The following is a 25,553-nucleotide window of genomic DNA, read 5'->3' on the forward strand; positions in this document are numbered from 1 at the left end:
TTGTTGAAAGTGCTGTTAGTAGTGGGTAATGAAAAATGAGTAAATTCTAAGGAACTCTCTATTTCGGAGGAATATTCCTACTTCCACATTAAAAAAAAAAAAAGAAAATTGCTCAATAGACTCAGAGAATTTTCTTGCTTTTATGAGCAGGAAGGCTACAGATTCGAAAAAAGCAAGTGATTATCTAGGGGCTGGTTGGGGTTTTCTAATACACAAATTCCAAAGAATCTCTTACTAAATGCAGTACCAATTGCTATTACAATGTCTAAGCTGTAGATTACCTGGGTAAAACCTGCAGAACTGACATAAGTATGGAACTGTGGGATGTGTTGATTGAACTTTAAAGATATAAAGCAAGCTCCCTTTAAGTATACAGTAATGATGAAAACCCTCTGAACTGAGAATACACTTTCTTTTTCTCCAGAGGAACTCATTCATGCATGGGGTTTTTGTAGTGTAAGACCAATATGCCTGTCCTCAGCAAATGGTTCTGATTTATAGTACTGCAGGATGCTTTGGTTGCTAGCAGAGCTTTCTTGCCATTGCTGAAACTCTTCATTCACTTTCATGGGGATGAAAAAAAGGCCTTGGAAAGGCCTTCTTGGACATTTTGTTGCTAAAATGAGGTCTTTTTCAACCCTAACCTTATTTGCTTGTGCAGTATCTCAAAACATTAACATAAAAAGAACATTCAGAAATATTAAACATAAAAAAGACATTTCTCATAAAAATTAGGCACTCAGAGGACATTTTCACGCTCAGAGGACATTCTGGGGAGCTAGTACATTCAGCCCATGTAAAGGAAGCAGAAGCTGCCAATGTCTGAAGGACCACGTCAATATTACACTAAAGTGGTCTCAAGCTCTGTCCTTCAGGTTAACAGAAAAATTCAATCTCTGTAATCAGAAGCAAGGATAAGAGGATGGTACCTTCTTGTGGAATAGTACTAAGGTTTGTTACATGTTCACTGGTAAAAAAACATTTTCTGGTTTGTTTCCACAGGATTTGTTTCTTTCCAAGTTCGCCATCCATTATGAATAACCTCTTCCCAAGAAGTTCTGCTTTCTGGCTTTTGTGGTTGTTTCATTATGTCTACTTTCCTCTTGTTCCTTGTTCCTTTCCATTCATATGGGGAAAGAACTAAAATCAGAAGCATCTTTCATTAAGAGTCTCATGATATTTGGAATCAAGCAGATTATTCAGGATCTCTTCTTCTTGCATCATGGTTTCAATTGAAAAATGAAAAGAAGGATTACTCAGCTTGTCTGAATGTCTATACTTTGGCTGACCCTTTTTGATTTTCCAACAGCGAAAAGGATGTTCCACTACAATAGTCATAAAATCAGTCTGATAATCTCAAGGAACTAGGATAGGGCTTTGCTCTGCACTTCAGAAAAATATCCAACCACTTTTTTGCTTTTGTTGATACTGTTGTTGTCTTTTCCTTGGAAATGCTGAAGATAGGCAATCTGAGGGATGTTTTTTAAATATCTTATGGCTTTTTACTCCTTCTCAAGCTTGTATTCATCTTAAGACTCAATAGAAGATAACAAAGAAAAAGTGCTGATTGTAAAGTGAAACAATGATTGGAGTGATCCTGCAAACAGAATAGCTATGTATGAAGCAAAAGGTCCTTCATAGTCCTGTTTAAACTCCAGCTTCTTTCATGTGAATCTACCGAAATTCAGAAAGAGCTAAAAGTTGCTGATTTTCTGTACTATAATTCAGAATGTGCCATGTTTCAGTTATACAACTATCCAGAGCAGACACAAAGATCCCTCCACCAATATCCTGCTTCTCTTCTGTCCCCTCAGAACAGAACATCACAACACGCCATACTGCTGCTTTGCATCTACCAGAGTCAATAATGAGTAAGACAGTATTATAAACCTTTGCTGTGCCCCAAAACACTAAAATATTTGTGCACGAGTTTATTTAGTGCATGGATACAGGATAGTACAGTCATATACCATCCCATACAAACTTTTGTTGCACGCTTGGTGCGAAGTGGGACTTTTTAATTGATCCCTGGAATAGCAGTGACTGTGAGTTTATGTAGATGTAGGCAAGTTTCTCGTACTAACCAGCAGAAAAGATGTCCTTTTCCACAATCTACAGCAGGGGCTTTTAGCATAGGGAAGCTAAGTGTATCTGATCCTGTTGAATTTGATCCTTGTCTTGTTAGCCTTACTGCTCTTTCACAGCCTGGTATAGGACACCATTTAATAGCAGGATTATTTTCAACAAAGGCCTGGGGGAAAAAAAGGAAAAAAGGAAAATATTTTACCACATAAGATCAGATTTCATCATTGATATAAAACAATCTGTATTCATAATCTTCCTTTGAAGGAACAAAGCCAAAAACATAAGGACAATCTTGTAGCTACTTTGATAGGCTTTTAAAAATAGTTATAAAAAGGGAATAATTTAATCTCCACCTTAAAATTTTTTTTTTTTTTGAAATAACAACAGTACTCCAGGCTTACGCTAAGACGCAAATGACTTGCATCCCAAACAAAATGTTCAATGTGTGCAAGTCAATTCCTTTGCGATATGGCTTACTGTAAACTTCTACTGTATATGCACTGGAAATACACTCATTAACAGAACTGACTCTTGTACTTGAAAAGAATTAAAACCTTATTGATTAAAACAAAAATCGCACAATATATCCCACCCGCAATAAACTTGAAATCACAACTAGACTAACTCAAGAATTTACCTCCAATCTTTTTTGGTTAATGTAGCAGGTCTTCTTTTGTAAAACTTACATCTAATAAATGAGGAGGAAAAGGAACTTTCACTACTTTGCTTCAAACCTATGCTGATCACCAGCCACTTGAAATATGAAGATGTAAAAGATTAATCAGATCTGGTCATTTAATTTGCATCTTACTGTGTAAGACTGTTACTGTGTATTAAAGAGACTTGTGTCACAAAGAAATTATTGTAAATGAAAAAATATTTCTCTACGTTCTTTTGCCCTGCCACCACTGATGAAGTAGCACATTATCTCAAAGGCTAGTTCATTACTACACTAGTATAAAAGAAAAAAGGTGAATTAAAAGATTGTTTTTAAAAACAAGTTGCAATGATGGAAATAAACACATTAAAAAAATCAAAAGGAAAACCAAATCAAGGTTCTCCTACTCCTCTTCCTATACAGAGCAATCATTTCAAGCATTGGATGGAAAAAAATTTAAGTAATTCACTTGTACTAATAAATTTTAAAAATGGAAACAGGTACTATTTCTGAATGTAAACAGTCTGTTGGTAATAAAAATATTCCAAAACCTCTTAAAAATTTTAGATTGCCAACACAAACAAGTCTGGCTGATTAAAAGCTTCATATCACCTGTTACGAACATTAGTTTGATCAAATAATTTTATTAATACTGCATTAGGTTACACATTATGGAACTATTGCATTTGTGCTTAAGTAATAAATATAATGTTCTTTCTTTTCTCTCAGTGGTATATCAAACACTGATATTATGGTATATAAGACAGCCAATAATTCAGTGTACATATTAACTTATGAATTTCTACTTGGACAGTTACAGATATATTGCAGCATTTCACATCGAAGTTGTAAGTTTTTTCTCACAAAATGAAATACAGTTCAAGAGTATAAGAACAGTTTGATAATTTACCTTAATGTCAAATTGAAGGTATCTTTTGTCCATCTCCTTGGAAACCACACTTTCTATGATGTCTACAGGCACAAGCTGGAAACAATCATATGCTGGGCAAAAAATGTTGTGAGCTTCACCCTCCTGAATTTTCAGATTCAAAAATCTGCCAGAATTTCGTCAGTCAGTATTTGTGAATAAAAAGTAAAAATTAAAAGGCTGCTGAACACTTTATACTAGGTTCACAGATATTCACATTAATCAATTTTTAAACAAAGAATTGGAAGTATCCCTTTCTGCTCAAAAGGGCTACAGATTTGATGAACAGCATAATTAAAAAAAAATAAAAGAACAATGTTATAGTTCAACAGTGAGTACCATCAGCTATGCTTAGCCCTATGTGTTTGTGATTTCCATCCTTGCCATTTATCAGACAGCTCTGCAATGTTTAATTAAACTGAGCATTACTTCTAACTGAAATCATGAACATAACAGAACATGTAAGTGTAATTAATCTAGGAAATAATTAATTTGATATACAATTAATTTTTACAACTGTGCTAGTCAAAATAGGTCTGCTCTTGGAAACAAATTCCTAAATGGAGACCTTTACAGTCCCTAAGCACCAGAATGAGGTCAGAAATCCGTTGAAAGCTGGACTTTAACTAACAGTGCACAAGGTTGTTTAGTTTAAAAGCTGTAACTTACTTATTAATCTGACATCAAGGATGATACTCCTCTAACTTTAATCATCTAAAGGACAGGCAGCTATTCTAAGTTAGTCACCTGGGATCTTTAATAGTTAAGATAGAGAGACTTGCCAATTCATCCCATCTTAGATTCACATCTTAGAATGGGATAACTCACTCCTGGCTATGCTCCAAGTAACTTAGAAATGACTGGCTCAGAAAGATGAATTCCACCCTAGATGTGCCACCGCAAACACTTGCTTGACATTGAGCTGTAGCTCTGACTGCATGCACAAATCACAGCACACATAGTCCAGCACCCAAATTAGAAGCACCATGTCAAGCCAGTGATCTCTTGGTAACTCTTGCATTGCTGCATAACAATTTGCAAGACAACAGAAGCATGACTATTAATTTTCTTGCCACTGAAAAGAATTGCCTTCTAAAAGCTCATATGGAAGAGAAAGTGCTCTTCCTTAACATAGGAGGAACGGGTTCATATAAATTGGGCTGATCTGCAGTAGGACTAGCTGTGCTGATATGACACTATAACAATACACTATAGTGGTACAGTTCAAGTAATACAATCTCCTGGATGGGGACAAAGACGAATATAAAGGCACTGCATACAGATATAATTATTCCTGGGAAGTATGATTAATATTTATACTAGCATAATTATCCATGTCTGAGTTTTTTACTAGCATGACTATTCTGACTTTAAAAAGAATTATGTAGTAACAAGAGCATTACACTAATAGAACTTCTAAGCTAAATCTACTCCTCAGTTATTAACCCTCAATGTAAGAAAGCATTTTAATTGCTTTTCTGACTGGAAATGGATTTACAATGCCTAAGGTCAGTGTGCTAAACTAAGAGACAGAATTAAGCATGTGCTTAATTTAGAAAGTGTAAACCCCAATGCTGCCAACACCACACACACACTGAGCAAATCAAGAGTAGGCTCATCTATTTACACACAGGCTTGAAACATTTGCTTAAGAGTTTTGCTGAATCAGAACCAAAACAAACATTATGTAAGCCTAAAACAATTGATGGCCACTGAGTGACAACTTAAATATTCAACAGGATCAAACCAGCAATTCTTTGAAACCCAAACAGTACTTTAACATGAGCTGTTTATGGTCTCTGTCCTTTCCTCTTCAAAATGGCAAGTATGAAAGTTTCTCAAAAGATAGAAAAGGACATATACTCACGCCTCCCAGCATGCTCTGCAGAAGTCATGTCCACAAGGCATATCCACTGGGTCTTCAAACACAGAAATATTACACATACAAATGTCACACTGTAGATGAAAAAAATAGTTCTGATTAAGAAATATGCTAAAGCCTTTCATATTGTTAGCAGGACACGTTACGTTGGAAAATCTCAGCAAGAATTTAAAGAAGTGCTCAGGAGGGGAAAAAATCTAACTGTAACCAGAAAAAAAGTTATTTAAGCTATAGAAATAGAAACAGGAAAGATTAGGTATCTCTGTTTCTATACCTCCCTATCCAAACAGCACGTTTTGGGTTGCCTTCCGTCATGTCCTCCAGCTCAGTAAGTGCTTCACCCTGCAGAGCACTGGGACCTCAGAGTTAGAGTTCTAGGGACAAAAGGGACCTGAATTTTTCATCAGCTTCACAGGCAGCCAGAAATGACAGATGGCTACAGGAAATGTTTAGCATCTCAACAATCAGGTCCAAATCAAGGCAGAGCAATTTGGTTGCACAACAGCAGAAACTGTTTTAAGTAATAATCTACATAAATACTTTTTTTTAAAAATACTTTGAGGCTTTTGATCAAAATAAAGAATAAGTTAAGCTACAAATATTCCAACAGAAGATACCACTGCTGAATTTTATACAACTAGGTACTATGGAAAAAATAACATTGAATATTGAGACCCTTACTCTGAAAACATTTAAAGCATAGGGATGAAACTACTCATTGCTTGTGGTTAGGTGTGAAAATAAATATTCATGTTCTTCAAGGAGCACAAATGGATTTTTCTTTCCATTGGAGCAAGGATTCCATGAAAATTTACTTCAACTTGCAATACATTAGATATTATATACACATAGGACATTTTCAAAAAGTTAGCATATGGTATGCCACTTTTTAAAAGCACTTGTGTTACAGCCAAAACAAAACCAAATCAAACAAGTCAGCCTTTAAAGTGCAAAACTTGATGAAGGCATTTATTGTTGTTTCAGTTATTTCAGCTTATTGTCTTGCCAAAATTAAATATTTTAGAAGTTAACAATACATAAAAAATGTTCACTATTAAATTTATATGCGTTTTCAATTTTGTTTAAAATGTAACTTTAAAATAAGGAATTTCATGAAGTCCCGAGTTCAAAATGTCAAGTACAGAACATTTACTGGAACAGTTTTAATTATAAGATAGGATGTAAATGCAAAATCTGAAAAGGAGCTTTATAGCTTGTGGTTTAATCTATTCTTTTCAGTTTTTGTTTTCCTGCCAAAATAAGAGACTTCAGAAAAATACGTATTATTTCATAAACAACATTTTGAAAATATAATTTTGATAGCTCTTTATAAGATTTTTAAATGAACAGGAATACTAAATGTGTAACTATGGATTTGGATTTAGACACACTAGATCCAGAATGGCAATCATTATCCAAACCTGCATTCCTGGCTCGTGGACCATCAATGAAAAGCAAAACACACAATGTAAAACTGAAGACATGTAATCTTTCATTGCATATTTTAATTAGGAAATATTCCCCGACAATATTTAACTGCTAATGTAAATAAATGTACAATAATATTATTCCTCCTGTATAGCTTCTTTTTCAGCATTTGACAATTAAAGAAATAAAAGATTTCTATGCAGGAATGCAAAATTTTAATTTTAATATGAGATCTAAGGATGATCCATTTGCAAGAATGCATATAATATTCTAGAAAAATGCTTAGGTCATGGAGCAAAAGTTTTATAATGCTGCAGCTGCGGATTATTAAAAAGAGAACTCTGCCTTCCAAAAGAACCACACTGATTTTAATGAAAGGCGCTTTCATATTTCAAATTTGCAATAGCCTTGTAAACCGCTTGAAGCAGCCCACACATAGTAAAAGTAATTATAAGCTTACAGTACACTAGTGGGCTGACATTTCAAAATGCAGACAAAGAGAATTTTGTTTTCTAAAGAAAAAATTTTCAAAAGGCAGGGTTCACAGCATTGAGTACATTCAGGGAAATGGATACAATGAAAGTGAACATCTTGATAAGTATGAGATGAGAACCTCAAAAGAGCTAAACGCACTGATGTGACTGTAGCTGGCTAAAATGCTACTTTGTGAGTGACAGCCAAGGTGAAAACAAGGAGTGCTTTATATTAGCCAGATGCTCTATTGCGTTATTATACAGAATGTTTAAGGTGTCAACTTCTCTGTTCACCACTTTCGGAAAGAGAAACACTTTATACCTTTGCAAACGTATTTTCAGAACGAGATGACAACGCAGCTCTCCTGTCCACATAGGTGCACTATGTTTAGAAATAAGCTCTTTTGCCCTGCTAGTTTCAGATCTATTTATAAACTTACCACGGCTGTCTCAATGTCTCCTGGTGAGGGGCTGATTTCATCAGGAGAAGTTACAGAAGAGCGAGTAGTGCGTGGAGTTCGTGGAGAAGGGAGCGTATCCCACGCGTTGTATCCACTTGGAGGGGGAGTTGGCATCTGAACCCCTGAACGCTGGCAGCAGTTCTCCGGATTAGACATCCATGCTTCAAGTAACTTCTCCCTGTCCCAGTCTTCAACAAATATACAGATACAGGAAATTATGCAGCTGACAATGTTTAAAATATATTTTGTAACTGCACCCTCAAAAGAATATATAAACACTAAGCTAAAAAATTTAGAAATAAATAAGTATGATAAAGTGTAAGTGAATGGAACTTCAGACATTAAATTTTACAGAACACGTTCCAAGATAATACATAATGCATTTATGTAAATAATTGCATCACAAGCATCTCCTTTCCCTGTAATATCAGTCTTAAATAAAATTATTTTTATTACTTATTTACAGCAATTGTAGCTAGGAGACTAGAAACCAGAACTGCAGGGACTTGCAAAGACAGATCAAAATATAACGGCTCTCGCACCACAGAATTTTCAGTAGTTTCCCTTTCTATGAAAAAAGTAATTGTTCAATATGGATTCACTTTCATCTATCGTGTTTTTTTAAGAAGATGAAGCCAAGTGCTACAAATGAAGGAAGAAGACTAAGATACAACTGGACTACAAAAAGATTTGCGACCTAATGAGTTACCAGTCTTTATATAGGCATATGAGTGATATATTTCTAGGGAAAAAAAAGAAAAAAAACCACCTGATTGCAAAAAATATTTCATATATTCTTACTACATTTTTATTCTATAATTGTTACTAAATGCTTTACTTTCATTCACAATTAACTTTGCCCATTTATATACAAAAAAGAACTAGTGAAACAAATTTTATTATGTATGAAGATCTTAAAACTAAATCCAATCTTTCTTAATCATTGTTTGAAATGTTTTCTGTTTCTGATTCCTAAGAGTAATACTAAAGGTATCTTAGGAATAGTGATTTTTTCTATTAAAAATACTTAAAAGTTCTCATTTAAATATAAATCTATCAAATTCCTATATGCATTTGAATCTAAACCCATCAACACTATGCAGAGACCAGATGAACTAGAATTTCAGAAGGAAAGAGAAATTTCCCCATTTTTTCCTATTGCTTTAAATAAATATTTTAAAGGTTTTTTTTTTTTATGTTAGGTACTCCCACTGGAAACTCAATGTTATTAACCAAAAGATCTGTGTTATTTTTATTGAATTTTAGATTTTATAAGAAAAAGATAAATAGTATTCCTATACTGTATTAATGCTGGGAAAAAAAAAAGATACGTGTTCTAAGCACTGAATTTAGTAAAAATATTGCCCCTGTCAAATAATGATTGCTATCATATTAAAATCTGCTCCCTCCAAATACGAAAAAAAGCCTTTGAGCTGGAGATGATTTACTGATCAGGTGCTTACTTATCGAAGCTAAAATGTATCATGGGTTAGTTTAATTTCATTTGTTTAAAGACATACACTCTGAACATATTTACACTTCAAAAATTATAAATTTTATTAGCATTTTTCCAATTACCCTGAGCTTATAATCTTTCAGTGGGGAGCTGACTGATGCTAAGATACAGATAAAATTTGCTAAAAGTTTTTTTGCGCTCCTTTGTACTGTTTCTTTAAAATTACCCAGGGTTAAGACATGCTACTCAATGGATTCCACTGTGTTTTCTTTACTAACTTATGAGTTTCAGTAAAATATGAGGTAGTTATATTTGCTGAATTGCCTCTCTTTTATGCTGAAATCAACTGCTGTATAATGAACTAGAAGAGAAACAGGAACAATGTTGAAAAAACACTTGTAGAAAAACTGTAAAGTTATTTATTTTCATGACTGCCATAATAACATTTTTTTTAACTTGGCTCTAACACTACATACTTCTGTCTCTTAATTAAAAAAAAAAAAAAGAAAAATACACTCTTAACTCTTACAGCCTGTATCAGTAAATTGATACAGTTGTATGATAAAAGTTTGTTGGATTAAATATTACATGTCTGTAAACTATTAAAAGTCATACATAAAAATGATCTTTCCAAAACTTTAAAACATGCTTTTCATACATTAAGTGTGAATTAAGTTAAGATTTCACATTATTCTTTTATGAATTTCAAGATTAAATGCAAAACTATTACAATTTGGCATTTGATGTTTCCCAATTGTCTAAGCCTTTGTAAATAGCTCAGTTATTCCCTTTACTAGGCTGAACCACTTCTATGTCTCCATTTCAAATAAAATAAATTCTGTTTGAATAATTTCCAGTGTATGACTACAGCTACAGGCAAAATAGCTGACTTTCTCATGACTTGCCAATTGTCTGTGCTTCTTTCTCTGCACTGGCCAATTGCATTAAGTTACCGCTACATCACTAAGGCAACATCAGTAGAATGACCTTTCCAACACAGACTGATTTCTTCTCAACTTTCAATTCCTGCTTGCTAGATGCTGGCAGACATTTCTCCACAGTTTACATCAACCTCACTGCTTTTGGACTTACTACGGACTGTGCTGCGAGTTTGAACAGTATTGCCGTCATTTTCTTCTTCAAAATATCTGCACAGGTTATAGAATCTGCCTACCCACTTAGTCAAATATTTAGTAATAGTTAGCCTTAATGAGAGCATTCTGAGAATCCAAAAGAGCATTCAAATATTGCACGTATTATAAATACATTGTAAGAATTAAACAAACAATCAACATTAAAATAACATATATGCAAAGACTGTGCCTTAAATATCATTAGACTGGCACAAGTTCACGTTGACTTAATTCAATGTTAAAAGGAACACAAATACCAACTACTGAAAATAATGTAAAAGAGATGAGTTTTGGGTACCATACCTCCTCATGAAAAGTCTGCCAGATATTGTGGGTTTAAAATAATGTTTTCCTATTTCACTTTTCCCTCTCCCTTTTATTTTCATAAGGAGCCCACAAAAATAATAGGGTATGAAAGCTTAATCCAGCAATACGATGATGAGCATGCAAACCATTAACTGCCTGAGTAGTTCCTTTGGCATACAGGAACAATGCAGATGCTTCAGTAAGCATAAGTTTTGAATCACTGAATCAAAGCCTAAAGCTTCCACTGAGTTTCAGAGATACTTTTGTCTGGAGCAAACCCACTGAATTCACTATATCCCCATTCTGACAACCCCAGTTTAAATTACACGACAAGAGCACAGATTGAATTCAGTGAAATTAAACTAGTTACAGATACACACATGGAAAAGTATACCCTGTATTAAAAGAGTAACTATAAAAATCCTTCAAAGGACATACACTCATATGCCTTAAACCCCAAGGCAATTTCCAACCATTTATTACAATGGTCAGACTGCTTTTATTGCAACAAAAAATAAATAAGTAAAAAAAAATTTGATCCAGTTTTATACATAAATATATAGTGGCAGAAAAGCAATGGTCTGACAAAAATAGGTACAATGAATTTGACTTTTTTGACATATAAACCCATGGAAGTTCTACTTCTGTGTCTCTCACTAAAATAGGAAAGCTCTGTTTCTCCACACTGCTTAAGTTAAAATGTCTTCCATTATAATTCCTAGTTTGAATCACTTTCCTATCAGCTTCCCTGTCTGCCTCAATGCTTTTTGACATACTACAGATGTACTTCTTTCTGAAGTACTGTGTGAAATAGGAAAACTCTGTTTCTCCACACTGCTTAAGTTAAAATGTCTTCCATTATAATTCCTAGTTTGAATCACTTTCCTATCAGTTTCCCTGTCTGCCTCAATGCTTTTTGACATACTGCAGCTGTACTTCTTTCTGAAGTACTGTGCGAACTATTTCCTGGTATTTGATTATCCGTTACTTCTCTTTTACTTGGAAATAAAAAGTAAACATACAACCGTAATTTTGATTTTGCTGAAAACAGTCTCCTTAGTCTTTAAGGTTTTGGATTACCATGTGCCCGAAGTAGAGCTTCTGCAGTAAAGAGCGGGGCTTGGAGCATGTCAGCAGATTCCACGATCAGCATATCCTTAAGCCTTCGCAAGTCTTGAAGTCTTAGCCCCTCATATGGCTTTGAGAAGAAGAAAGACAATTTATGTCTAGCAGTATTTTCCAGTCAGTCTCTAATGCCATATTAAAATGAAAACATTCAAAGCACTGTTACTGTTCATGATCTCAACTGTGAGGTAATATGTGACAAAATTTATTCATTGTGCAGACCAATGACCATGCAAAGCTATACGGAAACACTGTCATTGTGCAATATTTATAGCATGATCTTTGCACATTTCAAAATCTAGAAGACAGTATCTCTAGAGTTCTCCATTATAGTTGGAGGCCATGTTCAAATGATGAACTAGCCTAACACTGACTCTCTCTCTCTCAAAAAAAGCTAGATTTTCACAGAATCCAGCTGAATTTTGAAGTGATTAAACCTCAGATATTGTGGCATGGGTATGAGAATGCATGCCTAGATTTGAACTAAGGATTTCAGGGGAGAGCGAGAGAAAGGACAGGTTAACATATGTTGCACATAGATTCTCTGACACTAACTTTATACATGAATTGAGACCCATTAACTTTGAACTGATCTGGAGAAGGATACATTGAGATATTCGACAGTAAGAAGGGATACGTTTGTGAACAGAATCAGGTACAAGTCTACTGAGGCAATATCCACCCTCACAGAAGTGGAGCAGTCGGTCATGAATAGGATAGATGAGACATGCAGTTAGAGGTTCACAGAAACACAGAATGGTTGAGGTTGGAAGGCACCTGCGAACGTCATTTGGTCCAACCCTCCTGCTCAAGCAGGGTCGCCTAGAGCCAGCTGCCCAGGACCATGTCCAGAAGGCTTTTGAATACCTCCAAGGCTGGGGATTCATTGTACATGAAGATGTCACAACTCTTTTTGAGAAACAATGGCCAACTCTGGTAGCCCTATGCAGTCAGAACAGATCATCCAGCTGCTTTCCTGGTCTGGAGCTCCATCCCCTTATTATAGCGTTAAAAAAAGGTCAAATTAGACAAAAAGGCAATAATTTTAGGATTCTGAATTAGCTCCAACCAAGATACTAGAGATGCATACACATGTTTTGCAGACTCCTTTTTAAAACTAACAAAGGAAGAACATAACAGCAAATAATATATTTGTTAGTGTTGAACAGGGAAAATGCCCAAAAGGTAGAAAGAGGAAAACAAGTGGGAGGATATGTACAGAGAATGGATACAGAAAGGGTACGTAAAATTATTCTTACGTGCACTGGTTTTATTTATATAAAGGATAGCTAACAAAAGATTTAAAGCTTTTGACATAAAACTGATATATGCTCAGGACTTATTAGGAACCTGGCCACCAAATGGCACTTGTCTTCACCAATTTGGAGAATAAAGGACACAGAGTAGCAGTGATAACAGATAACCACAGTTAAGGCCACGCATCATTATTATTTACTATCTATATTTTGATTTTATGCAGAGTATAGTCCAGGACTCTCCAGTGCTAGATAATATGCACACACATGCATGCATACATACATAGACACGAAGCAAAAGACTGGTTCTGTCCTCGGAAGTTTACAATCTAAGTAAAAGTCTACTATGTACATAACCCTTTGAGGATAACAAGCAGAAGGCAGAAAAGATGGGGAGAATGGATACCCTGGGCTTCTAAATGATTTTGTTCTTTTGAGACACCTACTCTAAAAACATAACATGCTTCCTACATTCTAGATATCGTAATAAACTCTATAAAATGCATCTAAAACTATAACTGACTCCCACAAGAATGTCTTCGGTTACCTAGTCAGTAAAATAAACAGAAACTTCTCGATATCAGAAACTCTGTGATTGGCAAGAGTAATGGTGCCACAACTCTGCATTGGGTCTTTGTCCTTTTTGAGAAAGCAAGAAAAGCACAGAGAAATGGACTGTGAGTGTCCTGACCTTTATCTTGATTGCCCAAGTTCAGGGAGTTTCTGTAGATCCTTCCATTGCTGATCATGCATGACTCAGTAAAGGACAATCTGAACGTTAATGGCTTGCACCGAAATAAATCTGGGCCACTTGATTCACAGCATGCTGGAATTTGACTGACCTACTTAATTTCTTACAAAAGAGATAATTTATAAAAACATGTCAGAGAGACAGGGATACAAACAGCTGGGTGCCTGAATGATTATAATTGCACGAATATACTGCAAAAAAATGGAAGCAAAGAGTAAATCGTCTTGACTGAATCTGAACTGCATTTGGAATTGCGATTGTGAAACAAGTAGCTTTGTCAGCACAACAGCACTCAATTCTTGAAGACCACATATATCATAAAAAGAAATGTCTTTTCTGTTAAACCTGCAACATATATGCATATTTTAGGACCTAGTATTTTATCCTGAAATGCAGATATGCTCAAAATTATATTTAACTGATTGGTTCTAGGTCAAACATTGGCAAGAATCTCCCTTGAGTAACAGACTATTATATTATCTTAGCTGGAGCATTCCACGCAACCCAGCAGGGATTTTTGGATCCTGTGGTTTTTAAGAATCCTAATTTTATCTTTTTAAGTAATGAGGGAAATATTTCTTAAGAATGTGTTTGAAACTTCAGACATTTGTTTCATAAAATAATATATAAGCCCACAGAAGAAGCTGAAAGAAAGGAAATTTAAGGCTGGAACTATTAAGTAGCTTAATCTGGAAATTCCAGAGTGAAGGCTTTATACAATGAGAACCCTTAAAAATGTTAATGTGTACAAGACAAAGTGTTGTAGAGACTTGTGAAGACACAGTCTTTAGTTATAAGGATGTATATCCTTTATGTAATATCATAGAGGTTTGTTTTTAACTACTTCAAACATTGATGACTTATCTCTGCACTGCCATATACTGTAAAGGATTTTGATTACAGCTTATGATGCTCAGAGACCTCCTTTAACACTCATTTATGGAGGAGCTCTTTATTGATATTTGCTGTGAAAAAGGCATTGTTCAATATCAGCATCACTTAACTATATAATGATTTTGGAATATACTATGAGTTACTACTTTAATGCATTGGTGAGCTTCTCACTACAGATTTCAACACTTTTGTATTCTCAAGAGCCCTTCTTTTTAACTATTTTTTTCTCAATTTTTTACCACTAATATTTAGATATCATAAATTATATAATTGTTTTTCTCCTGAAAGTACTTTTAATAAGTAAGCTGATTATTTTAACAGTTCATTTCGAACTATTACTATTTTCTTCACTTTTAAAGTACCATTAAAATAGACAAGGGCAAAGTAAGTCTGCTGCAGTGATAACTATATAATTAAGTGGTGTCAAATATACTTCATGTAAATCTCCTCCTTTACGGGTGGATGGAGTTTTATAGTTAATGGAGTCATATATTTAAAAAATTATCTATACTCCATGTAACTCATTCAAGTATATGCACTATATGTATATAAATATATACATATTTTAAGTACCTGTAGTCCTTCTCTCACTAAATAAACCATTCTCTATCTGTAGAGATAAAGTACATTTTAATCATTTTAGATAACTCTCTGTATTTATGATATTTGCATTATATATATATATATTTATATGACATCAATTCTGGAACTGAAGAAAACCATTCCAATTACTATACACTCAATAAATCTGTGATACTCTCACTAGCACTGTTATCTCTACAGTATTCAGTGGCACATACGTAAAATGAACTAAGAAATTATATACTTGGGTATTGCACAATGTATTTCACTAAGTCTGACTGAGAGCCAAAACTGTTCTGGATGATCTGCTCTGAAGTACTGCTCATTCCCACGTGTTTCTTATGTAACTTTAAAACATTGCATGATGTGATTGAAATGAAGGTGCCTGTTACCTTCCAGGGATACATCACCAAGACAAATATGCTCCCATGCTAGAATAAACAGCAAATTAAAAGACTGTGCAAATAAAACAACCAAAATCTATAAAAGCAGTTTAAAAAATAATCAGTTACAGTCGTATTATTTAGTGTAACTTCAATTAGATTGAAAAGTGTCGTGGTTTAACCCCAGCCAGCAACTAAGCACCACGCAGCTGCTTCCCCCTCCCCCCACCCAGTGGGGTGGGGAGGAGGAAAAAAAAAGTAAAACTCATGGGTTGAGGTAAGAACAGTTTAATAACTAAAGTAAAATAAAATACACTACTACTATATACTAATATAATAATAATAATTGTAATGAAAAGGAATATAAAAAAAAAAAGAAATAACACCCAAGAAAAGACAAGTGATGCACAATGCAATTGCTCACCACCCGCTGACTGATGCCTGAGCTGCAATCCGCGCCTCCCGGCCAACTCCCCCCTGTTTATATACTGGGCATGACGTTCCATGGTATGGAATACCCCTTTGGCTAGTTCAGGTCAGCTGCCCCAGCTATGCTCCCTCCCAGCTTCTTGCACACCTGCTTGCTGGCAGAGCATGGGAAACTGAAAAATCCTTGGCTTAGGATAAGCGCTACTTACCAACAACTAAAACATCAGCGTGTTATCAACAGTATTCTCACACTAAATCCAAAACACAGCACTATACCAGCTACTAAGAAGAAAATTAACTCTATCCCAGCTGAAACCAGGACAAAAAGATAAATATAAACCTAGATTTTATATAACAGAGATTTTTTTTTGAGATTGTTCACCAACAAAGTAAGAGAAAAGAATTAAGACAAAGAGGGTCATCCAAAATACTCTCCTGGCTTGTTTTCCAATACCCCTTCCACTGCTCATACATCATAGACGGATCTTTTTTTGCTACAACTAACTACAGTGTTAAGAGAGTCACACTTTATACTCCATTCTTAAAATATTTAGCATTTCCATTTTATATAGGGAAATACAGATGATTGTGTGTGTTGGTACATTGTTTTCCTTCCAAACTGCATTTTGTGGAAACACACTCAACAATCATGTTCAAGTTTCAAAACTGTTAGGGCCTGTTTGCTACCCATCTTTAACTGCAGTCTCTAATTTGATCACTAAAAATGTTTGAGGTGTACTAAAAACAAAGTAAAATAGAAATGTTGCTTTAAAAATATGCTTCAGGGAGCACTGTAGTAAAATGAGATTTTAAAAGGCTGGGTAACTGTATGATGGAAATGGATTTTATTCAGAAACTCTTGTGGAAGGAGTAAACTGAGCTGCTGGAAGATGGACAGCTCTTTGCTGTCGGGCTCTCAAACTTGAAATGTGGGTCTACTCAGCAATCTGTATTTCTTGACGGCTTGAGAGCCTCTGTAATCAAAGAAAGGTATGTGCAAGTTATTTTTTTCACTATTACAAGTGTTTTAATTCTAAACATGAGCACTGACATAATTCCTTGGTAATATTTCAATGTGAAGAACAACACGAACTGGTTCTCAACATCACAAACAAAGCTTTGTTATTACTCTGAATACACACACTTAATTCAATGACACTGCACAGAGCACTGAAAAATCTTTTGCTCTGTATAAAAAAGAGGATTATTTTCTGCTGTAAACATGGCAGGTCTGGAAGGGGAGGTACTGGGTACTATCATACCAGGTACTGCTGTGCATATCATAAACACCGGAGTTAAGCCCGTTTGGCTGTTTTGCCTGGGAAGAAATCCTATTCATGGTTTTCAGATGTTTTGTCTTTTCCTCTAACCTTCATTCAAGGGATGAAATGACTTTGAAAATGCATTTCTTGGTGCTCCAAAGTTTTTTAACTCTTTATGAATTAAATTTCTGTGTTTTGGAAGGATGTTAAAGGGCATCACCGAACAATTGCAATCTAAATACTATGTTAAACAAGCATTTTGCACACTCGCTTCCCTCAGTGTTAAATATTTTTTAAAAATGAAATTGAGAGAAAAAAAGTAGAGGACCACCTTTGAGGGGCAATTTTGGTGAAGGATATGTGTTCTGGGGAAGGCTTTTGGATCACTTCTCATCCCCCATTAAGATAACAGCTGGAGGCATCACCATAGCCAGTAGTTAAGTGCAGCTTTCACTGCCCATCCCAGACATTTGTCCACAGACCTGGAGGATGAGGACATGTAGTCATTTGGATTGTAGTTCAGTGCTAGTCTTTCTAAGGCTGTTTTTTTTCAACTAGTTTTGGCCACTCTGAGGGCTAAGATTGAAAAATGAACTTCCCCTGGCTACATGCTCTTGGTATCTCTCTTGTGCTAGCACTTGTGCTGTTACAGTTACACAAGAAGTTAGAGAACTTATCCCACTAAAACGTCACAAAGAAAGTGGTAAAAAAAAAAAAAAAAAGTGAGCACATGAAGGCAGAATTGCTTTATGTGAAGCCCCAAGACCACCAATTGGTGTACCAAATTCCAGGCTGACATTTTTCAGCTTGTGAATCTTTAGAACATGTGGGAAAGCTGCCCTGGTATATCAGATGGACCTAGGTCTGCAGAACTGCCTGCATTTCAGTTCTCACGCTCAACGGCTTTGCTAGAAACAAGTCTAATGAGGAATAGAACTGTATCTTTTAACAGTCTCAGTGAAGTGACCCCAAATTAACATAATTACCTTTTACTCGAGTCCCTTGTAACTATCAAGTCTTTAAGCTGATTTTGCTCTGAGCATCTACCTTAAACAGTCATGAGACGTTATTTTCTCTTGCCAAAAAGCCTGTTCAAGTGGTTCTTGATTTGCCCCATCCATATTTGTAAGTTCACTACTCTCTTAGGTGTGCTGGTGCATATGCCAGCAAACCCACGGTATAAATATAATGATCCAAATTATTCAGGTTAAATAAAACAATTACATATTAACACTCTTTAAAATTTTTTCTTCTTTTAAGCCAAATCATTGCTATGATCCAGTTGACAACCATCCAAATAGTTCTACTTGTACAACCAAAGCAGTGGTAAATTGCAATTATGGCAGGAAACTGCAGCAGTCTTTTAAAGTGGTTTTGCCAACAGAGAAAATATAATTTCAAACTATACTCTTACAACAATTTGGGTGTCTCTATATGGGAAAATTCAGAGAAACTAAAATGAGTTAATTACATTTGCTGTTTCAATGTACAATTCAAGTATATTAAAACTCATCTCAAAACTTCTCATCTAGGAATAAACAATCTAATTAAGCTTGTTTATATTTGAATTCATTCAAGAAAATTAGTCAGAAAATTAATTGAACAGTACAAAGACTTTCTTACTTTCAAATAAAAGTGACCGTGCGTGGCATTCGTTAGGGAAACAGTTGATATGATCTAAGCCTACTCATATCTAAATCTGAATGAATTTTCTTTTAAGCGTCATTAGGTCGTAAGTGGGTTAATCTAGTAAAAGGCAAGGCCATGCTGCTTTTGAAGGGAGTAGCCATATAGAAATCTATTGTCCTTTAATTTACACAGAATTACTCTGTAATATTTACTGACTCATATAATTTATCTATGTATTCTTATTTGGAATGTTAGTTAATTAAAATCTGGTAATGGATGGGAGAGGGAACTTTTGCTCGGAATCTTTTTGGTCAAATTATCCTTATCAAATCACAGTCTTCTGTAAGGCGTACCAGAATTCAAGCAAATTTGTGTCAGTGAATTGTCTCTCTCTTTCATAAATTGACTTCAGAATAACAACGCCTGTTATTACCTGTTTTTCATACAAGTTCTGGTATGCAGTAGCTTCAGGCATAAAGTAAATGCACTGTTTTGAAATCCTGCACTACTCAGCTGGTTTTTGGTGACATTCAACCCAGTCTCAGTCTAGGAAGATCCACCAGAACATTTTCCCTATTCTATCCCACAGATTTTCTCCTTTTCAGAATTTTTCCTGCTGTCATTTTTAGACAGAAAGGCATCTTAAGAAATAAAAATATGTAAAAAATGTTTGTTTTAGAGAAACTGTTTCCCAGCTTATTGGCCTCACTGTATTTCCTCTAGCCTGACAGCCTGCAACACTTTCAAGACAGTCCATGTAATTAAGTATACAAATAAAACTTCTCTTTAGTTTTGACAATGTATTTGTTATGTTCTCTGAGCTTAACTTGAAAGCTATGAAGAGCTTTGTTAAAATCAAATGGTTTACAAATACACAGTACGAAGTACAGCATCTACTGAAATACTTTGCAGAATTTTGTCAACACACTGCAATTTTGTCCCGGCTGTGCTTGCTTCCAGCTTCTTGTACACCTCCTTGCCAGCAGAGCATGAGAAACTGAAAAATGCTTAACTTAGGATAAGCGCTACTTAGCAACAAACACTAAAACATCCATGTGTTATCAACATTATTCTCACACTAAATCCAAAACACACTGTACCAGTTACTAGGAAGAAAATTAACTCTATCCCAGCTGAAACCAGGACACAATGTAACTGCTACAAATATAAATTTGTAAAATACCCCAAATTTAAAGTATCCTCTGACCTCTTTTTTGTCTAAAGCAGCGTATTCAGCTTCAATGCTTTCAGCTTCAGGATCACGTGAAAATACCATTCGAGATTCCAGGTTAAGAGCCAGCTCTTTGTGGTGTTGTTTCTCTGCACAGTCACATGGGGTATCTTTATTTTCATTTTCTGCAAACAAATCTCCACCATGTTTTACTAGAAGCTGAAAGGTAAAACGGCAAAGTAAAGTTATTAATTACCAACTCTAATAATACCCTGAAGAAAAGACATGTCAGTTAGGAAGAGAACAAAAAAAATATGAACAAGGAAAACAGAAAGAGAGACAAATATAATAGCAATGGTCTTTGGGAAACAAAGATTCTCTATTGTTATTAAATAAATTACTGCTTGATTTCATACATAATTATACCTATACCCACTGTAATTCCATGGAACCACAAAATCTCAGAAATATGTTACAAGGAAACGTTGTACAATATGTCTCTGCTAGGTTTTAAACACTAAAATTCTGCTCTACTGATATGGTCAGTGCTCCATAGAAAATGAGAGGCTGGAGGTCCTTAAGCACCTGGCAAGATGGAGCTAGAAACATCTTTAAATATTCTTTATATATGCGTATAACTCCACCATTCTTCCCAGCACTGGTGCACTGGTGGTGACGGAAAACGGGAGATTCCTTGGGTAGGAGGGGAGATGGGGTACCAATTCACAGATAGAACATAACACTACTGGTAGCTCTACCTTATTTTTGAGGACATGAGAAAAGTGAAATGAAATAATTCTAATTCTAATAATTCTAATACGGTCTAGTATTGTGCCATTTCACCAATCTTGTCTCTTGCCAGTAACCACCCAGAAATGCAGTCTCTAGCTAATAAACACTAATTGTACTGCTCTCATTACCTTGCCAACCTTGCCTCCTGCTATAAACTGATCTGATATAAGCAAGAACAATAAATGCCACAGATTTAAAAGGCCAACAGTGGACCATTTTGCTAATTTATTATGACATCTTCATAACACGTGCTAAACTTCTAATGACAGGAAGTCAGGACAATCATTCACTACTAAAATGATTCATCTTATTGCTAAATAAAACTATAATCTATAAACATTATCTTGCCATCAGACCATGATGGCTGTAACAATACTATCCTGTATTTCTGGCCAGGATATTTCAAAACTCAGTTTCTAATTTTTACACTTCTAAAAAAAAATAAAATTTCCCCAAAATGATCTGTTGTCCACATAAACCTTTTAGATCATGATCAGTCACTTCTTACTTTTCTCTTCAGCAGACTGTATTTCCTTCACCTGTCACTGTAAAATACAGAATGCATTTTACAAACCTGGAATCATTGTTGTAGGTTCTTTGGAAACTTTTCCCACATTCTCCAAAATAAAAAGAAATGCAATCGAAAAATACCACAAACCAGTGTAATAACATGATTTAGTTGAGAAGATATTAGTGTAATTAAGTATGACACCGTATTTTATCTTCATAGCAGAATACCAGGCAGAAATAAAGATAATACTAGGATAATTATCAAGTTACCCAGCCTACAGTTACCTTGTTCTATCTAAACTTAACATTGCCAAAACTTTCTTAACTTGAGTTTCACATTCTGTCTGTACATTTTAAACTCTAACAGAAATTTAACAAGACAACTAAGACAACTTCTGACAAAAAAAAATAATAAATATACTTGAAAGAACACTCCATAGACCTATGCAGCTCAAAATCTAATCCACAAGATGAGGAATATGCAAATGAGGAAGTTTTTAATAATGATGCCATATTTATCTGGAAGCACTGTTAAAAAGGCTTGTGTCTCTTAAGTAATTAAAAGGAGATTAGTAATTTAAATAATCACATTAATAATTTAAACAATCGCAAAAATGCCATTTAATATGCCAAATATGCTGTGACAGAGTGGAATATATCTGCATAAAATCAAATCTATTCAGCATGAAAGTTAAGTCTTTTTTCTATTCAGTATTTTGAAGTAAGCACATTAACTTTGCCCAGACTATCTTTAGCAATGGGTTCCACACAGCTGTTCTGCTCAGAGGAGAAATTTAACACATGTGAATGGAGTAGTGTCAAGACTGCACACTTGACGTATCACCTCTGAACAAATCAACTAGTAGGTGGTTCACCCACAAGGGACTACGTTTGGTTTTTCCTTTCCTTATGTGGGTGTGTTGGGGATAGGGGAAGATACAAGGCTGGCGTCTTCCTGAAAAGTTACGGAAAAAGAAGGAGGCGATTAAAGAAGAATGATGCTCTGAAGTGAGAGCAACCACCACAAAACTGGGCAAAAGGCGCTCCTGGGGTTCTAAATAACCTTCAGTTTACTGGAAAGGGGGAAGATGACTTGAGGATTAGGCAATTCAGTTTTTTATCTCTTTTTGTTTTGTTAAGAATTTTAATCCTCAAATACTTCCAGGAACAAAGAGATCATTGTTAAATTCCTTCACCAAACTCTGTTTTGGGCTTTTCATAATGTAGTGTTCCTGTTCATAACCCTGTTCCTGTTGAAGGAGTTAGAAGGACTACAGACTATACTGGAGGACTTAAGATATCTCAGATACTAATCTTAGGATCCAAGGTCCTCTACTCTGTGGTAGGGCACATAATGAAGTTTGAACTTGGGGGTGTACTCTATGTTTCTAATCTAGAAACCATGACTAGTTAGATGACTTAACTGGGCCCAAACTCTGGCAAATAGCTATCCATGTCGATCAGACTGTAAATTCTTCTTCAAAGACAAACTGAAAGCAAATTAGAGTCAGAAATGGTTTAGTCAATTGAACAGTATGTGTTGTCATGATAACATAACCCCGTTTATATAATTAAATGGGGAACTAGCAGTATAGTAGCTGGATTCATCTAATGAATCATATCACAGACAGTGAGAAATAGAATGATAATTTGTGAAGAAACACAAACCATGAACTTTCATTATGAGTTTAAAACCAATTGATTTTACAGTCTGCAGTTAGAAGCTGCAGCCCAGCTCCAGAATCACAATTTACTCTGCAGCGACTGTGATTCTTTCTGACATTATAGTCTGCCTGGATCTTGCTGTGTGAGCCTATTTCCTTCATGCTCTTGAAACTGAAACTTTTGAACAACTGTGTCTACCTCTAATACCACTGTATAGCCCCATTTGGGGGCATGAAGACAGAATGATTGAGGCAGAAGACTCCTTGCTCAAATCCGTTGTAAATCTGAAATCTAAGTTACCTGGGGATCTCAAGTGTAGAGAGAGACACAGAAGACAAAGAAATAAGAGTTTCTGTGGATAATGTGATTGTTCTTTTCTTTTGTAGTATATATGGATATGGGTCCAACTGTAAGCACTTTACAAATCAGTGTAATAGACATAATATTTCACAAATGTGAGTAAGCAAGCTTGTAAATATTAGAAATTGAAATATGTTGGAAACTGGTTACTAAACTTTTCTTCTGTTTATCATTTCTCTACCAGAAGCAACCATTCTCATGTCAAATCATTTTACGTGAGTGTTTTTCACCAACTTTGCTCAAAGAGGTCATTAAATGCTAAATTCTGATATCTCCCATTTTCTGATATGACATGCACATTTGTCCTCTAATGTACAATAATGTTTAAAAGCAAATGGAACTTCTTGGGGAAGGCTAGATAGAACAACTGTGACTGAAAATGCCTGTAGCCAGAATTTATCAGGCAGCTGGATCAAACAAGTGGCACTAAAAAAGAGAACAAGAGAAAAGTACACAGTCCTTTGCAATTAATATTTTTGTTCATCAAATCTAAAGAGAATTAAAAGTTGACAATCAAGATAAAAGCAGTATTAACATAGACCTAGGAGACAGCCTGATATATGTTTACAAATCGATCGCATCAAAAGAGGCACTAAATCAATCATATAACCATACAAATAAAGAAAAATTCATTCTAGCTGACAGGAAGAGCCAACCAATACCTGTATGCTATTCAGCTACCACGTACATAATTAGCTGAGTCTGAGTATAATTCAGCTAGCAAAGACTGCACAGTGACTTACCTCCCTGGTGAAAATCAGTAAGTGTGTAAATAATTTCTAGGGACATGTTGAAGACAAACTGCTAGCATGGAGCTTGTGGAGCTGTAACATGGGGCAGAGAAGAGAGAAGGTACAGGGGCAAGATTCAGGCTGTGATACTGGAGGTTAAGTATCAGCATGTAACAGCAGCAACCTCTTAACTCCTCTCAGTACTGAGTAGGGGACCAGAGAGACACAGGCTTAAGTTACAGCACAGAAAATGGCATAAGGAAGCTGAGTCTCCATTCATTAGAAGCTCAGAAAACTAGGAAGGATGATCTTTATACTAACAGAATGAAAGAAGTGTTGGCTATTGGAAATAAAGACACTATCTGAGCTTTTAAAGAGGAGACTAATGAAAAACCAGAAGATAAAGAAGAGCATCCAGTTCAAGATAGTGCACAGCTAAGGCTGGCGAATTGAAATGACAAATTTTAAACGAGAATTTTCTGGAAACTGGACAGAATACAATCAGTGTAACAAAGCAATACCACAGAACATACTATGTGAGAATCACAGAGAAGTTCACAGTATTGGAAGGGTGATGCTATTTACCTTCTTAAAAAAAACCAAACCAACAAACTCACAGATAAATAAACTAACTCTGTCAACAAATACCAGAGAACCCCAGTGGAATACAATTCTAGACTTAAACAAAAAAAGCTTTGGTGACCACCTGACCAAAACTGTAACAATAAAAGTGACATGCTGACCAAGAGCAGAAATGCTGCAAGGCAGAAACCACAAAAATAAAGGGAACTTCAGTCACTGCGTCTCCCAAGTATATTGAGAAAATGCTATGCTAATACATGATGCTTAAATTAAAATTTCAGACTACATAAGTGACTGAATAATAGACAAAATAGTTAGCAAACACATTAGAGGAGAAGCAACTCCTGACTTTGTCCAGAGTAGTCTACAAGACCTAATTCAAAATGCTACCATCAAAGAACCACTCAATAACAATTCCCAAAATGTACTTAGATTCACCACTCTTGCAGAAGCAGAACAAAGACAAATAATCCACTGCCTGTTTTCAACAAGTGGTACTAAATAAAAGCGCGGAAAAAAATTCTAGAAACATCAAAAGAATCTGTGAAGGTAGAACAATAGGACAGAATCGTACGGGAAATAAGAAGCTGAAGTTGTCTCCAGATGAAGAACATGTAAAGA

The 25,553-nt window shown here is 35.3% G+C and overlaps 1 protein-coding gene across 3 annotated transcripts in view; it reads right to left on the reverse strand.

Moving 5' to 3' along the window:
* Positions 1-25,553, reverse strand: part of ANKIB1 (ankyrin repeat and IBR domain containing 1) — a 102,545-nt gene that overhangs the window by 18,312 nt on the left and 58,680 nt on the right. For all 3 annotated transcript variants that reach the window (XM_050891552.1, XM_050891553.1, XM_050891551.1), the window contains exons 4-9: positions 20,329-20,511; positions 11,891-12,008; positions 7,895-8,103; positions 5,539-5,627; positions 3,654-3,798; positions 2,085-2,251 (exon numbers count right to left, since the gene is read on the reverse strand). In XM_050891552.1, the coding sequence (XP_050747509.1) occupies positions 2,085-2,251; positions 3,654-3,798; positions 5,539-5,627; positions 7,895-8,103; positions 11,891-12,008; positions 20,329-20,511 (911 nt within the window). The remainder of the gene's footprint in view (positions 1-2,084; positions 2,252-3,653; positions 3,799-5,538; positions 5,628-7,894; positions 8,104-11,890; positions 12,009-20,328; positions 20,512-25,553) is intronic.

The sequence above is a fragment of the Gymnogyps californianus genome, chromosome 2, assembly GCF_018139145.2.
Source record: "Gymnogyps californianus isolate 813 chromosome 2, ASM1813914v2, whole genome shotgun sequence".
Taxonomy (NCBI): domain Eukaryota; kingdom Metazoa; phylum Chordata; class Aves; order Accipitriformes; family Cathartidae; genus Gymnogyps; species Gymnogyps californianus.